Raw genomic sequence first — 21,276 nt, forward strand, 5'->3', positions numbered from 1 at the left:
TATTTACTTCTTTAAGGCTGCAGAAAAAATCTTATTAATGGATGCTTCTGACTTTAATATATACTATGGAAATGCACAAATGTTTTCAAACCAATATATAGTTTCAGATCCTAATCCTGAGCCTGTCTAACAAGGTGAACTTACCAATACACTGTAGGAGCCCATTAAACAACTCTAAATTTTTTCCTAGAATATTGTTTTTAGAAGTTCCAATAACACAGAAATAGGATTCATTTATCACATTTAATAAATATTTATTAATGCAATTCTAGGTAGTTCAAACATTTTTTAAAAGGGGGGAATATTAAAAAAAAAATTAAAACTGAAAACATGGTACCAATATCAAACAAAGTTTTGAGAGTTTTGAGCTAGAATTTAGTTTACTTCCTAAGAAGCAAGCATGCTTTGCCTGTTCTCTTTTTAGAAGAAAAAATGACATCTATGTAATATACCTCCTTTGCCTTTATACATATATATATATATATATATATATATATATGCACTGACATTCAAATGAGGCACAACTTTAGATAAATAAATAGTTATAAAATAAATCTTCAGGATTTAGTCATTAAGAGTTTGTCGAGATACTTTTTCTAAGTAACCTTTTTGAGTGGAAAAGATAAGATTCAAGGAGATATACTTTCTAAACAAGCACTTTAAATGAATTTTGGTGTTCACTAACTTAAGTACTCAAGGACTTGGTTTGAAGAGTCCAAGAGACTAAAAGTCTGCTTTTCAAGAGTACTATGATCTTCTATCAAGGGAGAGATTTTGGCATTTCTATATTCTAACAGTTCACGATCCTTGCTTGATGTCAGTAATTCACTGTCGACTACTCCAATAGTTGCATCTTCTACCAGAATATTTGCTTGGTATGCTCCAACTGAAATTTCAGGCATTCCAATGTAGTCATGATCTGCCACTACTGAACCTTGTAAGAGACAAAGACTGTCTGAAAGAAGAAACATGTTTACCTTTTAGAATTATAATTAAATCACTTTAAAATTAAATAATGTTAAATGAGGAACAAAACTCCAAGTAATACAAATTAACTATCAAGATTAATTTCTGGTGGGTTCTCGTATCTACTAAATAAATATGTCAAAGAATGAATAAAATGACATATGAATTTGACAGTGCATACATACAGAATTCAGGAAAGATCAAGGATTTTAAAAGAGCCAAACTTTTTTTTTCCAATTAAAAAAAAAGGAATAATATAAAGGATTTTTTTTTTTTTTACAGGATTTTAAAAAAATTTCATTGGGGTATAGTTGATTTACAATGTTGTGTTAGTTTCAGGTGTACAGCAAAGTGAATCTGTTATACATACACATATATCCACTCTTTTTTGGATTCTTTTCCCATTTGGCCATTACAGAGTATTCTCTTGACCTGTGTTTGGTAGGTGTGGGTGGAGGGGGTGGTAGGTGTGGGTGGAGGGGGTGGTAGGTGTGGGTGAGGGGCTGAGAATCATGGTATAGATTAAAAACAAAAGTTATAAAACTGTATTTTTGATGTTGATGATATTCTTAATATACTTCTGCAAAGCATTTCTGGGTGAACTAACGGAGTCTCGAAAGATGTTTTAACAAATGGAACTGTTAAATCCTTACATTTACAAATTTAGATAATTCTCTGGTCTTTATAGAATCCATATTAGGGCAATAATATTAAATTGTCACAATATGAAATGATAAACTAAAATGAAGATTAAGTTCCTAGAATCAGGCTTATATAATAGGAATGTGAAAGTAGGCAGGCTACAACGAATTAGATTAAAAAGCTTAGCTTACTTAAGCCTAATTTAATATTAAAATGCTCATGACCTTTTAAGGTGTAGCTAAATCCATACTAAAATGTGACAAGGAATCTTCCCTGTCAGCATTTCATTCTATTTTGAGCAAATTTATCATCACTATCAGGAAAAAAATGCTTAAAATGAAAAACACATGGCAAAGTAGCATTATCTTTATAAATAAAGGTTAATTATATAAAAGAATTTCTCCCTACATAATATTTTAATTCATTACAACAAAGAACTATTCCACCGCTGCTGATTAACTTCCTGGACCCCTGCCTTCTCTTTCTGGATTTTCTCCCAAAACATTAACAGATTCTCTTAAAGATTTTAATACCTTAAAGAATCCTCAAATTTTAAGTTCAATAAATAGCAAAAGGAACATTAATTATCCATTTAGATTAGAGATCAGTGAAAGTTTCTCAGAGCAGATAAATTTGTTAATATATCCCAGAACATGATTCCACCCTACCCATCCTCATACTAATATGTGAAAAGCTAACTGAATCTATTCCAACCCTATAAGTTACACATTTATGAACTTTAAATTTACAAACATCAAAAGGTCAAACAGGACTTCCCTCGTGGCGCAGTGGTTAAGAATCCGCCTGCCAATGCAGGGGACATGGGTTCAAGCCCTGGTCTGGGAACATCCCACATGCCGCAGAGCAACTAAGCCCATGTGCCAAAACTACTGAGCCTGCACTCTAGAGCCTGTGAGCCACAACTACGCGCGCCTAGAGCCCATGCTCCACAACAAGAAAAGCCACCGCAATGAGAAGCCCGCGCACTGCAACAGCGTAGTCCCCGCTCGCTGCAACTAAAAGAAAGCCCTCACACAGCAACAAAGACCCAACGCAGCCAAAATAAATAAATAAACAAATAAATAAACTTAAAAAAAGAATATTAAAAAAAAAAATCAAAGCTATGCTCTCTCCCAACAGATAGCATAAGTAGACTTGGGCTTGTATGGACATTTAGTTTTGCCCATTTACTTCTTCATTAGGCAAAGTGTAGTTGGTATTTTAGTTTTGAGAGGCTTTCTAAGTTTACCCCCACCAATTCTTATTAATGCAAAAGTAGTAATTAGATTGAAAATGTTGTTAAGAAGATATACATACTTATGATGGAAATAAAAGTATGGGTCATTGAAGGTGATAAGAAAATGATTTTTGTATGTTAGTAGGGGATGTATTGCTGAACAAGAGAACAAGTCTGAAAGATACAAAAATCATGCAACCCATGAGAAGTGCTATGCCCAAGAGTAGCAGGAAAGAAGAAAAAATGATCAGTGAAATTGAAACACTTTTAGAATGTGTTGCTAGAGCGTCAACATCAAAGTCTGCTATTAGCTTGTTAATACTAAAGAAAGATAGGTTGTAATTTAAAAGAGAACTTAAAAAGGTTAGATATGGTAAAAATGTTGCTGATGAAATTTTTCTAATAAGCCATGAAGAATTTCATAAGTTCAGGGTACACTGATGCAATGTATTAGTGACAGCAGCTACAATATAGCATTTAAAGTATTTCCAAATTGGATCTTTGCAGAGATCTTTGATGAAGGAAGTTTTCTGTCTCAAAAATTTTTTTGCATACAGAAAGCAGGTCTATTGTAGTAAAATATGTCCAGTAAACATGTATCAACAGGGAAACTATGGATAGATGTAAAGCTCTTAGAAGTTATCACTTTGATTTCCTGCAAATGCATTCAAAGACCTTGAGCGTAAGCACCTCCTAATTACAGTAGACTTAGAAACAAATGGACTTTACCAACCTCACCTGTTTGTAAGAGGACAGCTTCTATATGAAAGTAACCAATATATATCTGAATATAAATACACACACACACATTTTCTTTTAAATAAACTTTAAAGTAACTTAGTGTGATAAAACTGTAGAGAATAAAGATTATACTCAGCAAATTCTACACAAATCACTCTATATGCAATTGAAAACTACTCTGGAGATTTCAAGCCTTCTTTGTGTAGGAAAAAACAAAATTCTCATTCATTCATAAAGGTCAAATATGTTTCAATTCCTACTATGTTCTACATCTAGTGGACCCAAGAGAAATGCTCTTTAACTTTGAAAAAGATTACCAAAGACTTACCAGAAAGAGATTTTTGAGGCCTTACATACATGTTGAAATAATCTATCTTAGATAGATAATAAATAATGCTATCTTAGATATATTGGGTAACTATAAAATATATTATTAAAATTTTTTTCACCTACTTTTTAAACATGGTTACTAGAAATTTTTAAATTATATATTACATAGTTTTTGCATTACATATCCATTGGACAGTACTGATCTAGAACAGTTCTGAGTTAGGGATATAGAAAAGAACAAGATAAGTTTTTGCACCCAAGATAAAAAGACAGAGAAATAAACAAACAAAACCATATTACAGGACTTTTCTACTCAGTCACATTACACGATAGAATTTAATTATTTTAATTTTCTCATTCTATTTATTTAGTTACTATTATGACATGTTTGATGAAAGCATTATTTCAGTTTTGACTGGACTGAATACTTAAGTCTTTAGTTTCTTAGAAGCAGAGGTATTTTCAAGACATTTCAGGAAGGTGTTATCAGCAGTTTTGACACACTTTTTCTTATTTAGTTTTAAGGAGAAAAAAAATGAGATTAAGAGTATTAAAATTTCCCTAGGGAGAAAAATAAGTTAAAACCAAAGCCTCAGAAAGTCTGAGTGATTGGATTAATCTATTTTTTCAAATAGAAAGAAAAGTACAAGGTTTCAGAATAAGTAATTTTCTTATTGTGAAGTGAGGTGTCTTGACTAATCCTATACATGGCCTGATATCCTAAAACTATTACAAATGTATTGCTATACTAGTACATGTTTTCTTATGATAAAATAACAAATAACTACAATTTGATACATACCACATAATTGTCATAACAGATAACCAATACTAACACAGAGAACTGAATGACTTTTAATTTTGAGATTACATAATTAGAGGCCAAAGGGAGGTGCTTTGCTAAAACTACAGTTGGCTCTCCATATCCCAAGGTTCGCATCCATGGATGTGCAGGTGGGGTAGGGGATAAAGGTTGGGGGTACTGTACTATGCCATTTTATGTAAGGGACCTGAGCATGAGTGGATTTTGGTATCCACAGGGCTCCTGGAACTGATCCCCTGTGGATACCAACTGATGACTGTGTATTAATAATAAAGTCAAGCTCATGGGCTTGATACTAATATAGGGACTAAGCTTTATTTTGTTTTGCGAATGTAGACCATAATTGTGGTAGGCACAATAATGGACCCCTAAAGATAGCCATGTACTAATTCATGAAACTTGTGATTATGTTACCTTACATGGCAAAGGAGAATTAGGGTAGTGATAGAATTATGGTTGCTACCCAACCAACCTTGAAACAGGGAGATTATCCTGGATTATGAGGATGGGCCCAAGGATAAGAGTCCTTAAATGTGGAAGGGGAAGGAAGAATAGGAGGATGGAGTGATGTAATGTGAGAAGAACTCTACCCCCACTGATGGCTTTTAAGATAGAGGAAGAGGACCACAGCCAAGCAATGGGAACAGCCTCTAGAAGGTGGAAAATGCACAGAAACACCATCTTCTTGAGCCTCCAGAAAGGAACACAGCCCTGCCAATGCCTCAATTTTAGCCCAGTGAGACCTACATTGGATTTCTAAGTATAGAACTGTAAGATAATAAACTTGTGTTGTTCTAAGCCACTAAATTTGTGGTAAATTGTCATGGCAGCAATAGGAAACTTATAAAAGAATAAAAACCATTTCACAAATTGTGAAGGGCAATCATACCAAAGCCTTTAGGGGAGGCAGACGCAAACTGATCACAATAATTCCCACTCAAAACAAAACTACTCAAAATCTATGTCAGATAGAATAATGGGTCAATAACATTTTTCCTTTCAAAGGGAAACATTACGATTATGAAGAGACACTATGGTATGTCAAAAAATTTCTTGTTAAAATACTTAGTCTTGAAAAGGTGCCTGGCACTGAACTAGACAAAAAGGCAAATAGGCCTACTTAAAATAGCAATGTCAACCTAGTACTGAATGTGCTCCCTCAACATTATGTTCTAGATAAGAATGGATAAGTTCGCAACGGAAGCATATCTGCTTTGTACAGTGAACTTAAATACAGCTATGAAATCTCAATGCTGGTAAGAGAAACAATGCAGACAAATTCATAGTTCTTTTGGCTCTACCTTGTTCAAATTTATGTCAAAAGAATGGGATGACTATTCAAAGACATTCTGTTTGGTTTAAATTCAGTTCAAAGACTCTTTAAAATCAGCTTTTGAGGTGAAGATTTTCAGTAAAATATGTGATAGAAATCACATTTATTTTGAATTTTCTACAAATAGGAGAAACAGACAAAAACGGACCAAAGAGTAAATAAGAACCAGACTCTAGGATAGCTAGATTAGTACTTCCTTTGATTAATAAGAAAAAACAACTTTACCCATTAATCTCAGGTTCCTTATATGTATACACTAGTTAATACTGCAATTTCCTTTGTATTACTGGAAGAATAATCTGCAGAGAATTCAAGCATGAGGCAATAATTGTACTGCCTCAGTTTAGAAATTGTTCTATTCAATTGGATTCCGAAATATTCAGCAGTAGCAAAATGTTAGGTCTCCTTAAGAAATTCTTCGGCAAGAGCAAATTGCAAAATGTTGAAACAGATCCTGATGCAGCAACATTTTAAGCAGAAATTTTGTATTAATTAAGGAAGGTTAACACATTAGAAGGAAGCAAGTCCTGAACAACAAAGATTAAGGGGAAAATCAAAAGAAGAAGAAAGGACAACATGCACCTGTATAATCTTTTGTTCCTACTTAACTTGCAGAAGGGAGAAATCATAAAGGGCAGCTTAGAACTAAGAGGAGGCACAAGGAATAAAAGTGCTTATGTTCTAACAACGAGAATGAAGGTACTGTGAGCTTTCTGAATTGGAACAGTCCAAGCTAAGTTTACTACTAGAGCAAATGGTTCTGCCATAAGCAGAAAGGAAGGTACTCAGAGCTTCTAACAAGAGAGTTGTGACCCAGATCAGAAACAGAGTTGAGCTATTACAAAGCAGCCCCAAGGGCTTCATATCCTAAGAAAGAGGGTTATCTATTATCATAATTTTTGTAATTATTATTTACTTAAGCCTGTTAAATACCTCAGTTGTTTATATTGTTTAAAATTGTACTAAATTGTATCTTCCTTAACTGCTACTCAGATTCAAATAATATTGATGCTTTATCTTTCTTTATAGAATAAACAAAATTAACTAGCTAAGGTACCAATTCACTCCCTCTAAGTTATCCACTCCAAAGAAACTCTAAGGAGCACATAAAAGAGGACATAAAGTGGGACTTAATCTGAAAGCCATGTCATTTAGCTCCACTCTATGAAAGAAAGGGTTCGAGAAGATCAGGATATCTTGACTATTCATAATCACATTTTGAGGCAAGTATTACCTTGTCCAGTGTGCTATTTACCTCTTATTATAATGGCACTTTATAGCATTCTGAGTATCTCCCACTCTCACCCTCCCCTGCATCCACCATGACTGTGACTAAGATGCAACATTAAAAATTAATCACATTTTAAAATGTCCCCTAATATTTATCTCACAACAGAATTCTAGACAGTATGTTTGTTTTTGGCATTATTTACCTTATTTACTATCATTTCATAGTAAAAGTGACAAAATATTCTGAAAGTGAAAATAATGAAGATATAATTCTTCCTTCTGTGAAACACGTTCAGTGTCTCCCACATGAACTGTGGGAAAGTGTGTGAAAAGTACACTAGAAATCAAGATAAAATCTCTTACAAACCTGACAGTTCCAGAAGACACATGCTTATAAAAAAGACTACCTGGGCTCCAATACTGTACAAAATTTTATAAAAATGAGAAGGGAAAAGAAAAACTAACCAAAGGAGGGTGTGGGGCGGGGGAGATTTCTTATATTTTTAACTTCTCTCTTCATTCAAAGAAAGTAAAAATGTAGAGAAGTGACAGATATTTACCTTGTTCACTGGATTCTCTTACATAGGGCTTGAGGTGGGACATTTTGATGGGTCTTTTAAGTCTTGTCCCAGTGTTGTCTCTCAGAACAGCACATCCATTTTCTGTAATATAGTCTATGACACAAGGACCAACCCATTCAGATTGGAAACGACCATCCTTCCACCAGTTTTTCCTTTGTCTTAAAACTTCATGACCCACTTTTAGTTGAAATGGATTTAATTGCTTTGGTTTCTTTTTAACAATGATTTTGCTTTTATTTAGTTCATCAAAACTGTTGTTCTCCATCTGCAAGTGTAAAAACAAAAAAAAGAACAAAGGGATGAAAGAGCTAGAGTTTCTTGAAGGTATATACAGATAATATTATAATAAAAAGATTACTTATTGAGATGCTACTGAAAGCTAGGCAAGAATCCCACTTAATTTTTTAAAACAATATTTCAAAGTCAGTATTATTACCTCAACTTTATAAAGAAAATAAAGTAATATGAGATAAAGTAATATGCCCAAGTTAAACAACTAGAAAGCAAAACCAGGGATTTGAATTCAGCTCTACCTTGATTCCAAAACACAGTTTTCCTAGTAATGTCTCTCAGAATTTCATAGCTAATAAACATACTGTTTAATCAAAACATGCAGAATTCAATGGAAAAAATTTGGTTTTAGGGTATATCATAGGTATGTGAGTGTATGCTGAAATTTTAAAAAAATCACTTTATAGATTTTTATAGAGTTTTTTCTATTAGATAGAATCACCTGGCCTGCTGAAGTTGTCTTATTCTCCATTATTTTATCAGCTTCTTTAATTGCACCTAGAATTCTGGCAAACATACTTGTATTATTACCATCCACTTCACGAAGAATATCTGAAGTCTCAGGCATGTAAAGATTTCTATTAAACATCTGAAAATACGGTGTATTTTTAGTAGGTTCCTATTAAGAAAAATAAACAACAATTTGTAATAAAACATTTATGTAGCCAAGAAGTAGTCATAATTCACAAGTATAGATTATAAAAAGGTACCTACCGAGTGAGTAACATTGAAGGCAAACGAAACAGCTGCTAGGTGATCATCCCAGTTGTTTGGGTAGTCAGCACAGTGTTTGGAAAGAAATGTTTTGATTGTGCTAGGTGTACTTACAGTTGGATTAATAGTTTGGGAGGCATGAGAAATTACAGTTTGCTTTGTACCAAACAATTCACACAGTTCTACATTGATCTGAAAAATATATAAAAAACAAAGCTGATTTTAAAATCTGTATTTTATTTTTCCCTGGATTGAAAGGTTGCAAAAGAATTTGAATCTTGCCTTTTCCTTGACCGTAGCCAGTCTTTATGAAAACATACATATTTTGTTTAAAAGAGTAACTACCATTTATTGAGTCCTTACTATGTGCTGATGCTTTACATTACAGTCATTATACATGACAAAAACCTTATGAGATATTAACCCCATTTTAAAGATAAGAAGCTGAAGCTCTGGGAGGTTAAGTGCCTTGCCAGACACACATACAGCAAGGAAATGGAAGAACAGAATTTAACACTAACTCTGAGTTCAGATAACATTTTAATTCAGTAGACAGTTTCTCAAACACAGTTAACATAATTCACTTGACAGCTACATGACCTTGGCCAAATCACCAAACCTCTGTGTACTCAGTTTCTTCATCTGTAAAATGAGGAAAATCCTACCCACGACTCTCCTGAGGATTAAATGAATAAATGTTTATAAGGCACTTAAAACAGTGCTTGGCAAGTAGTAAGCACTTTATAACTCTTAATGTTACTATTATTTTTGTTGTTATATTTATTATGGGCAGGGCCTAATAAGTCAAAATGAGTTTAGAAAACTTCTAAGAATAAGGCTGTTAACTTATTTTTCCTACCTTATTTATACCTCAAACTATTTTTTCTTATTATTTTTAGTTGGGGTAGTCAGATAGTATTGATATAGTAGTGGGGTAGTGATATAGTTCTGGCCAAAAAGATTTAAGTGAAAGTTGTTGGGCAGACTCAGCTAGTTCTAGCTTTCTTTGCCCATTAACCTCCCCCTTCTTTCTGCCAGAAATGTAGATTTGTGGCATGCCATATTGTAAGCATAAGATTGAGAGTCACATCTCAAAGATGGTGGAACAGAATGCTAGAAGCATGGGTTCCCAATGACATTCAGAGTTACCCTTCCAACACTGGAGAGCCTGGCTTTCTTTTCCCTAAGTATAAAATAAACTCCTATTGGAGTTTATATATTGGAGGGAAGAGAAGGGTTCTCTGTTACTCGCAGTGGAATACAATTCCCACCTAATATATATACTAATTAAGGCCGTCTTTTTTTTTTTTAACATCTTTATTGGAGTATAATTGCTTTACAATAGTGTGGTAGTTTCTGCTTTATCACAAAGTGAATCAGCTATACATATACATATATCCCCATATCTCCTCCCTCTTGCATCTCCCTCTCACCCTCCCTATCCCACCCCTCTAGGTGGTCACAAAGCCCAGAGATGTTCTCCCTGTGCTATGTGACTGCTTCCCACTAGCTATCTATTTCACATTTGGTAGTATATATTAGTCTGTGCCACTCTCTCACTTCGTCCCAGCTTACCCTTCCCCCTCCCCGTGACCTCAAGTCCATTCTCTACATCTGTGTCATTATTCCTGTCCTTTCCCTAGGTTCTTCATAACCATTTTATTTTTTTTTAGATTCTATATATATGTGTTAGTATACGGTATGTTTTTCTTTCTGACTTCACTCTGTATGAGAGACTCTAGGTCCATCCACCTCACTACAAATAACTCAATTTTGTTTCTTTTTATGGCTGAGTAATATTCCATTGTATATGTGTTAGGCCACCTCCTTTTAAATCAAAAGTAATCTAAAAGAAATCCCAGAAAATAGGTATTATTTGGGTCAGCCTCAATCTGAGGTCATAATTAATGGTTTTAAAAATGACTGACTTTTGGAAAAGGCTTCAACTTGAAGAGGTTGCCTAGAACTGATCCAGTGAATCCATTTGTGAGATGCCACCTAGATATCCTTACCCCAAGAGCCTTTTTTTCTCCCCATCAAACCAGACATTCCATTAGTGGTCACAATTTTAGTTTTCCATAAGACATATTTTTAAAATTAAAGAAATAATTTTTCCTTTACAAATGTTAATTCTCTTTTCTTCACAGGTTTATAAAAAGGTCTTTGTGTATTTTATTGAAACAATTTAGCAAATACTCAAATGCTCTAAGCTGGGCTTCCCTGGTGGCGCAGTGGTTGAGAGTCCGACTGCCGATGTAGGGGACGCGGGTTCGTGCCCCGGTGCGGGAGGATCCCACATGCTGCGGAGCGGCTGGGCCCGTGAGCCATGGCCGCTGAGCCTGCGCGTCCGGAGCCTGTGCTCCGCAGCGGGAGAGGCCGCGGCAGTGAGAGGCCCGCGTACCGCCAAAAAAAAAAAAAAAATTGCTCTAAGCTATGTGAGAAACATCTGTACTTTCATCAACTTTATAATAAACCTCCCACATTGTGTATAATGTTCTAAATCTTATTTCAATACTTTAGCAGTGTTTCCTATGTCAGTATATGCTGACAAAAAAACCCATTTTATTTTGTCACAATTATGCCTGCTGTATAATATTTAAGCCATTTAAATCACAGCAAAAAGAACAAATTTTCTTAATCACATGGGATTTTTAGTTTTTTTGTTAAACCTCATAAAAGAGGCTTATAAACATTTATTGTTACTTTTGGTAAAATTTTCAAAGTCTTGGATTATCATATGACTATTTTTTTACTTTTAAAATTAATTTTTATTGGAGTATGGTTGCTTTACAATGTTGTGTTAGCCTCCACTGCACAACAAAATGAATCAGCCATACACATACAGATATCCCCTCTCTATTGGACTTCCCTCCCATATAGGTTATCACAGTGCATTAGGTAGAGTTCTCTGTGCTACACAGTATGTTCCCATCAGTTGTCTATTTTATACGTAGTACCAATAATGTATATATCATATGACTTTAAACATGACTGGAAAGACTGCTGGTGATTCATAATGGTTTCATATTGTCATTACCTAGTATCTTGAAGTACTATATGCATTTAGGATGAGGCTTTTCATTAATAAAGGTGAAAGTAAGACAATATTTCAAATAGATTTCTTGATAATTTTGAATATTGGTGGCCAATTTCCTATCAGATCCGATTAGTCCACATTTATTTTTATATCATTAATGTATCTGTGAAAGAGCTAGTACTAGAAGTTACTTGTGTCAGCTCTATCATTTTCCTGTGGTTGAAAGGTGATTGAATTATTATTCGTATGATCTTGTTTCACTGCAAGAAAATTAAGCCACCTAGTTATTCTATGAAGGGTAGTTTGGCAAAAACTGGACAATATCCATAAATTTAATTACTGCTGCTAAAGCAAAAGAATGAGTGAGGGAACCACTATGGACTCCCACATGTTGCAGATTCTCACTTTTCTCCCAAGATACCTTCCTGTACCAGGTGCGACACACAATCATCTGCTTTGTTGATTCAGGATGCTATTATGAATCTCTATATATTATTAGTAAAAGCTTCATTTCTTTCTTATTAGATAAAAATTATAAACAAAAGTTCCAATATTGTCATCCTACAAACTAGATTGTCTTGCACACCCCATTTTGCAGACCACTGCTATGTCAGTCAAGGTACGCAATATTATACTGCAGTTACAAAACACATTCAAGGCTCAGTGGTTTAACTCAAAAATTTTACTACTTGCTCAGACAAGGTCAGCTGTAGGTCAGGGTGTCTCTCCGAAGCACCTAGGTGCCTCAGAAATCCTGGATGAGAGAAAATCCACTACCCTTTAGGGTAATATCTGAAATATGCAATTAATTCTCCAGAGACAGAATAAGACTGGGAGAAGGAAGAATTGAGGATGAAGTTTTCAATACCTCAGGCTGAAAGGGGCACACATTCATCCATTCAACTTCTTTGCCCAGATGTGTTACTTGGGTTTGCCCACCTGAAAGAGGCTAGGACAGTTGTCTATGTTTGGAAGGCTAGGAGAACTAGTTATTGCCAAGCACTAGTAATTTATATCACAAAACAACAGATGATTATGTATATTTTAATCACTAATAGTTATAAAAACAACATAATGATAACATAAACTGAAAAGTTAAAGGAAAAAACCTATAATCTCATTACTCTTAAAAACTCCATGGTTAACCATATAAATTTTTATTTTAGTTTCTTTACATCTATTTTTTACATAGTTATCTGTGTAAAATATGTATACATAATATATGTAATAAAATCTTTTACCCAGAGTTTTAACTGAACATGTTTTAATCAGTGCCCATGTTATTTCCTTTTCTTTGTAAACATTTTTAATGACTACAAAATATTTCATCATGTGGCTTGACATTTTTCTGAAACACTTTGGATATTTAGGTCATTTCCTGTTTCTCGTTAATATACATAGCATTGTGGTAAATAATATCATAAAAGAGCTATTTTTCTATACTTTGGATAATCGCCTTAGAATTCTTAGAAATAGGATCGTTCACCAAGGTGTATATATATATATATATATACACACACACACATGGCTCTTACTGGACCTTTGGCACACTGCTTTACAAGAGTTAGTTTCAAGTTGCTATACTACCTGTAATGTAAGGCTATATTATTTTATCTGTAGTCTATTTGGTATTTTTGGTATTACTACTATTTTTCTTGATTTAGATAAACAAAAAATGGTCTTAATTTGCATTACTCATTACTATTAGGTTTGAACATTTTTCCATATTTATTATTTCTATTCCCTCTTGTGAATTACGTTTCTGCCATTGACTAAATTTTTTAATTTGTTTGAATCTTTTATAATAAAGGCATTAGCCCTTTCCTTCATGAATGTGCTTTATTTTTGTTGGTCTATTTCTTGGCCTGTATGTTTTGGTGATTTTACCACATATAAATTTCTAATTTTTAAACAGCCAAAGTTGGTGATTTTTTCCATTGAAATTTATGCCACTATTCCCTAAGCTTGGAAAGTTAACTCAGTCTCTAGAGATTGAAAAAAAAAAAGTCTATTGTATTTTTTTGTTTCAATTAAAAAAACCAAAAATTTTAATTTACCTGAAAACAATTTTGGTATGCAGTAATTCTAAAATCATATTATAGAAATAACTAGAAATAATTAGAAAATTGTTATCTATGCTGTTAATTAAGTTAAATTTATTAAATAATCCTTCCCTAACTCCACTCATTTATGATACCAGCTCTATCATTTTAAACATGGTTATTAAACTCTGTGCCAAAGGGCCTCCTTAATATCTGTTGGACACCTTGAAAACTACTAGCTTAATGTAGTTTATGGTTTCAACATTAGATCAGACTACATTCCTTTTGATGATGTTGTATCTTTACAGAACTGTTTTTTGACAGGTGCTATGACGAAAAGCAATAACTGTTAAAAATCAATGCAAAACAGGAAATGAGGATGGCAGTGTCCAAACTGATTCCAAAGTTTGAAAAGCTTGGCAGTGGTAAACAGGTATACACATCCCATTAGTAACTAACTGTGGTTATTTAAGAATGAAATGAAAATGAAATGAAATGAAATGAAAATATTATTTCTTTCAATTTATGACTACTATTTTTTTAAATGGCTAAGTGGTTAGGATATAAATACTAAGTTGTTTGGACCTGTGCAGAAAAAGAGTTAACATAGCAGAACTAAGGCTGCTATCCTGTGAAAGTCCTGCTTACAAAGTTGGCCCTTGGCTGGTGTCTAGGACCTTGGATTTTGTGTGGGTTTCCACCATTCCCTAACTGATTAAGGGTGGCTCACAGTGCCTAAACTGTTTATACAATCAAGGTGGCTTATGCTGAACACCTTCTTTCTTTTGAGAATCTATAATTTTTGGTGCTTATGTGATCAGCTCCCAGTAAAAATCCTAGGCACTGAGTCTCTAGTGAGCCTCCCTGGTAGACAACAATTTACATGGGTTGCTACAACTCTGCAGGGAGAACTGAGCATGTCCTGTGTGATTACAGTGGGAGAGGATGTCTTAGAAGCTTGTTCCTAGTTTCCCCTGGACTTATCCCCATGAGCCTTTTGTCTGCTGATTTTGCTTTGTATCCTTTAGTTATAATAAATCTTAGCCATAGTATGACCATCTGCTGAGTCCTCCTAGTGAATTATAAAACCTGGAGATAACCTTAGGGACCCCGTGGCACAAGCTCTAACTATTTGATAAGTATCATTTTAGGTATTTCTTTTGGACTGAGATATCAAAGGTGCCGTGAACCTAGACAGTCTGGTTATTTTCTTACACCAGTACCCTGTCAATTATAAAAATTTAATAATATGCCTTAAGTATAGTAGTTATATTCCTTTTTTAGAATTTTTGTATGTATTCCTGTCCGCTTATTCTTTCAGGTTAACTTTAATCCGGATAAAGGCCAGGGCAAGGGAAAATGCTCCCTCCTTTTTAATGCTGATTAGAAATACATTAACATATAAATTAATTTTGATTTGGGAAAAATTGGTATCATTCAATATTGAATATTCTCATTCACGAGCATGACTGTATTTCTCCATTTAGTCAATTCTCCCTCTACGTATCAATCACAGAATTTTTAAGCTAGAAGCAAAAAAAGACTCTTTGGTCCAACCTCCTCATTTTAGTTTGAAGAAAACGAAAGACAGGTTTACAATTACTTAGTGGCACAGTAACTATTAAAATCCTTAATTTCCAGTCCAACTACCTTTGTACTATACAATATTAAACCTCTATATCTGTAGGAATTTATCTAAACTTATTAAGTACCATATAAGTTGCGCTGCTCACTGAAAAGTGAGTAAAATATGCTCCTAGATCTAAGTAGTTTGTCTTACCTGATGAATGAACTCATCTCTTTGGTCCATTATTATTTTCTGAGGAGGTCCATATAAGAAAAATATATTGATAATAGCTTTAGAAATTTCTGATGCTGAAACATCACAAAGAGGCAAAATCACAACCCATTTTGTGAACAAATCTGTCATGATTATAGCATATACATGACTTCTGCTGCTTGTATGAAAAGGGCCCATCAGATCAACAGTAACTATACTCCATGGATTCTCCACTTTGAGAAGGTGCTGTTTAGGTGCTAGAATAACCGTATTTTTTGCCACTTGGCAATGCTGACAAGCATATACCTATAAAACAGGCATACAATAAAGAAAAGGTATACAAATGTTAATATATTCAATATAATAAAAGCAGTCTTATAAATCTGAACTTTGAAATGGTTGACAGGTACTTTGTGTTTTGAAGGAGAAACTTTTGGACTATTCTCATAATAAAATAAAACCTATTCAGAATATAAGCAAATATTACTTGCTACTACTATTCAATGACTGCCTTAAGGGTTTTTATTCACATGGAACATAATTCTGGTTTACAATCAATAAATATTTATTAAATTAATAGATCTTAAAACATGTTTTGCTATAATTTTAAATCAATATGTGAGTATATAATTTCTATAAGCAAAAAATTTTTTCTTTTAAAGTTATCACTCTACTAAATTCATTCATTCATGTATGCAATAATATTCATTAAAATATAACTTTATTCAAACAATATTTATAGATGCCAGAAATTCCGCTAGGTCCTGGAAAAAGAGAATGAACAAAAACAAAGCCCATGCTGTCATGGAGCTTTCATTTGTGTGAGATGAGATCAATTGATCAACATATGGATGGTGCTGTTCAACATATTTCTGGAATTACACTTCGGAAACTACTTTCAAACCAAGTCCTGAACAAAATTTTTAAACCAATCTTTTTGCATTATAGTTACTTTTGATCAAAATTTTTATTTTCTAGCTTTTCTAACTTAAACTAATTCTCATCACAAATAACCTTATTTCCCAAAATCATTTTTCAAATGATAAAGATGTGACAAAGATTTCATTGAATGTCTGTAAAGGAATGTGTGGCAGGTTCTAAAGGCAAATACAAAAACTGAGGTCTTTGGAATACCTGCACAGACTCACAAATGATACTTAGTTAAATTAAATGTTGGGTTAATTCTTTATGCCTGAAATGACAGTCTTTTTAATGCACTATTACGATTATTAAAGGGTTCTCACATACATACTAAGGAATTTCTATCATTTGCTATATGGAGCACACTAGAAAGAGTAGGGATCAATTGACCTAGCAGCAAGAATCCCAGAACTCCTAGGTGAATTTTCTATTAGAAGAAGTTGAGGTCCTAATGGGTTATAAAGTTACAAAACTCAGACTAATTTCATTATCTTCACAACTTGATTTTGCAATTAGTTGGTTTGGTGTTTCTGCCATATTTGCCATTTTCTATGTCAAGACAATATAGGGACAAAAGAGGAGACACACATGGGGCCTGACTTATAATGAACATATTCTCCTCTCAAGAAAAGATTGTATGACTGCCATCAAAGAGGTAATGATTAATTTTTGGTCAAAGAAATTTCAGCCCCATTTAAATTCTGCCTACACAAGATAGTTCAATGATGAAAATCTGGTTCTAGATAATCTATCTAAACAGAGTATTTTCAAATATTTAAATAATGCTTTGTTCTAGTTCAAATTATATTTTAGTGCTTTTAAAGAAGATTTTTGAAGGGAAATAAAACTCCCTTTAAATGTTTTGCAGAAAAACTACCCAGACAAAAAGTACTTAATGAGAAGTGATATCTAGAGTTAATCTGGAGCAAACACGAATTTTGGATATATACTACAAAGACATTATTCAAAATATTCTAAATACATAAGCCATACCCACTGTTTGACATCATTGGTCACAGAAGTCCAATAGTAGCTGGATTCCACTAGAGTAAGCGTTCTGGATATGCCATGATGGGCTCCAGTGTCATTTTCATGGCATTCTCTTAGAACTTTCTTTTTTTCTTCTTCTGAAACAATTACCAAACGATTTTGTTTTCTGTCTTTTCCGACATAAAACAGCTTTTTTTCTGAAATAAAAAAATACCAAAAAGATATAACTGAAATTTTTAGATATCTATATAGTTTTAAGATAATCATAGCCTTATCTTCAAACCATGAGGTTGTTTTTGTTAAATCCTTTTCCCTCTAATATAGAATATTTGTGATGAAACTACTATACAATCTGAAAGGTCCTCAGCTGTTACACTTACTAATAGATATGTAGAACTAGCTGCTATAGTTTTGTAGCTATCAACACAAGTAGGGCTAGCTTGTTCACCAAAGCACATGATAAATATGGGAGTATAAAATTATCTTTCTATGGGAGTAATCAACCTAGAAAAATACTTGCAGCAGGCACCTCCTAAAAAAGGCAGGAATTAGCAAATAAATTATGTACAGATAAGCAACTTCTGGAATAGAATTTTCCAAAATAGCATTTCATCATAGCTGTATTTTTGTAAGCAACTACCTCTCTTAAGTTTTTCAGGATTTGGGTAGGAAATAGGGTTCATAAAGCCAAGAAAGTTGGCAAACCTTAATCCTCAGGGCAGTTGTTTTCCTTTGGAGACACCTGGAAAGAGTCTACGGCTGGGAAGTAATCAGGGCAGGAAGAGAATAGCCAATTCTCCAGTGTGGATGAGTAGCTATTCAAACTCCAAAATACACCAGTAAGCTATTAGTGTGCTTAATTAAGCACATGCTGAGTGGAACATTCCTTACTTGAATTAGAAAGTAAGCAACTTAAGGGCAGGAGTTATCTATCTTATTCATCAACATGTTCCCAAGGCCTAAAATGTGACTGGCACACAGTAGGAACTCAGTAAACATTTGTTGCATAAATGATTAAATAAATGAATGAATGAATCCTCTTTAGTCTAAGATGTAACAGGTATGCCTGTTCTTAAGCTTAAGGGAGTTACTGGAAGGGGTGTACACAGGGAAAAATAAGCAGGTATTTATTTATTATCTTAGAATTTTCTTGACCTGCTTTGAGAAAAGCCTGATTCTGTACCTACAGGCAAAATTCCCATTAATAGTACCAACATTCATTTAGTCATCTGGTGATTTTATGTCTTTGCTTATCTCATCCCAAACTTCTCTTCCCCTTTGGAGGAGGAGGAGAAAGAGGGGAAAATTATCATAATCTTTCAAGATAAATATTCTACTGTCTTTCAAATATTTAATTCATTCAGGGGGATTAGGAGTTCAAAAATAAATATGATCCTGAGACTATTTAATGGCACCGAGAGGGAGGAACCACAGAAATAAGTAGAGTAAATAAGTTAACTTTGTCAACATTTTCATATTAGGCATCAAATAAGTTCTTCATTGAGAGTGACACGAGTGCTTACAAGTGTACCACTAGGGTAGGAATCACCTGAGGACAAAAGCAGGTGACATTAATTTAGGTAAGTGTTTTGTTTTGTTCATGGTATCATTTTCTGTCTATGATTTAAAATGCCCTTTTCATGCTTACTGGCCTTCAGTTAGCTTCAATGTGATTTTTATTTTGCTTTTGATTGAATGGCATTATCAATTTAAATGGTAATTGTTAAGCAACGACCAATTACTACAGAAATTCTCAGGATTCCACAAGGAATTACATATGGAGAAACATCTATATAAACTCTATACTAAAAATTGGGGGCATTAATTTTACCTTTGAAGGCAAATTTTTTTGCTGCTCTTCTTATGCCACTCCTCTCACTAGGCAGTGTAGTTGGATGATATTCACCAATTCGTTTATAATATGCAATCTGTTTCAGATGAAGGTCACCATTTTTTCCACTACGAACCATCATGAACCTAGGTAAAAGGTATTTAAAGATATAATTTAAATGATAAACTAATTCAGTTGCTATTTCAGCTTAGCCTTCTGTCATATTTCTGCTTACATGTGAACTGAACATTCCCGGAATATTATCTGTATCAGAGATAATTGTAGTACAGAAAAGTGTGTGATGTAGATGAACTAAAATATTCAAATGCTATTTTTGAGACACAACATGACACATTATCTCGTCTCTTTCCATGTGAAAAGAAATACTGAAAAATTTCCACATACTGGGAAAAAAGGAAATGACAAGCACACTTCAAAAAGTTTTGCTTAAAGTCTCTATTACCATCAACTGAAATGTTACTTACATAGGATAGTTCTGTTATGTGACATTTAAACAAATGACAGCTTATAAGAGGGAAAATGTAATTTTATATTACTTCTAAATATATTCATGGTCATTGCAAAATGCAAAAAATTCTCAAATCATTTATGAGAAAGATACATTTTAGAAATGTTCAAATGATAAATGGCAAAGAAGATATTTAGCTATGCTAGATCTCATACACTCTTCTGAACTACATGTAAGCTAATTTTTCTTGAACAGAAATGACTTTTGTTCTGTGTGTACTTTCCCTATGTTATAAAGAAAAATCTGGCTGGATTGGCCAAAACAAAACTTCTCTATTTTAGACCTAAGCCATATGGAAAACCACTACTATATTAAAAAAAAAAAAACCTTTCCCTCATATTTTCAGTCAAAACGAACTATTCTGTGCTGGTTATTCTGTTTGCCACCATCCCCGCTGATCCAGATACATGTTTGGCCTTTCTCTCCCTGCTGCTGTACCCTGAAAGACTGACCCTTGCAGACTGCATTTATAGTTTTCTGGTTGGACTTGTCCAATGGGAGGTACGAGCAGGCAAATCAGATGGCAGAAGAAAGAGGTCAGGATTTTTACTTCCCGGCTCCTTCCTTGGTTTAAGCTGCAACCCTCTACAATCATAGCTCCTGACAGGAAGCCCATCTTCTGTGTCTCTAGTTCTCACTGGAAGTCTGTAACAACATTTCTTCTTGCTGCTTCAGCCCTAGAGGTGGTTGCTATTTTCTGCTGTTGCTAGTCTCCAGGTGCCATGTTGGTTTCTTTGACCCTTTCCATCATATGTTTATAAACAGGAACTTTATTAAATTTTCTTTAAAATCCTAGCAGAGTATATCTTCTGTTTCCTGCTAGAACTATAATTGATACAGATGCTAAAAATTCTGAATTTCCAAAAACAATATAGATGTTTACTGACCACTAGAAGATGCAGGGATAAGGCTACAAGAAAATATTACTGCAGAGAGAATGTTAGAACAAAGCAGAATAAACCATGCTTATAAACTATGGCTTAAAAAGCTTATTAAGTCTCTTTCCCAATGATACAGCACTTTGCACATTTAATAACCATCTTTCCGATCTTTTCATAACTTTGGGATATCAGTACATTTCTAACATCCCTTAACCTTAGGTTAACATAAAGTGTAAGCCATTTTAAAAGCAAAGGTTCTGCAAAGCTAATTCTCTCCTATCATAACCTAAAAAACAGGTCAGTTATCTCTATAAAACAATTAGCTTATTCTAAGTTTAATTCACTTTCCATTAATACATAAATTTTTTTCATTTTAT

General features: G+C 33.8%; 1 protein-coding gene across 3 annotated transcripts in view; it reads right to left on the reverse strand.

Annotated features, from left to right (window-relative positions):
* Nucleotides 1–238: 238 nt before the first annotated feature.
* Nucleotides 239–21,276, reverse strand: part of GIN1 (gypsy retrotransposon integrase 1) — a 28,893-nt gene continuing 7,855 nt past the window's right edge. For 2 of the 3 annotated variants that reach the window (XM_024739710.1, XM_024739709.1), the window contains 7 exons: nt 19,490–19,635; nt 17,662–17,855; nt 15,748–16,053; nt 8,889–9,080; nt 8,617–8,793; nt 7,863–8,148; nt 239–955 (listed from right to left, as the gene is read on the reverse strand). In XM_024739710.1, the coding sequence (XP_024595478.1) occupies nt 681–955; nt 7,863–8,148; nt 8,617–8,793; nt 8,889–9,080; nt 15,748–16,053; nt 17,662–17,855; nt 19,490–19,631 (1,572 nt within the window). In that variant the 5' untranslated portion in view covers nt 19,632–19,635 and the 3' untranslated portion in view covers nt 239–680. Of the gene's footprint in view, nt 956–7,862; nt 8,149–8,616; nt 8,794–8,888; nt 9,081–15,747; nt 16,054–17,661; nt 17,856–19,489; nt 19,636–21,276 lie in introns of those variants that run through there. The other variant, XM_024739712.1, reaches the window with a different exon arrangement.

The sequence above is a fragment of the Neophocaena asiaeorientalis genome, unplaced genomic scaffold (assembly GCF_003031525.2).
Source record: "Neophocaena asiaeorientalis asiaeorientalis breed wild unplaced genomic scaffold, Neophocaena_asiaeorientalis_V1.1 scaffold146, whole genome shotgun sequence".
In the NCBI taxonomy this organism is placed as follows: domain Eukaryota; kingdom Metazoa; phylum Chordata; class Mammalia; order Artiodactyla; family Phocoenidae; genus Neophocaena; species Neophocaena asiaeorientalis.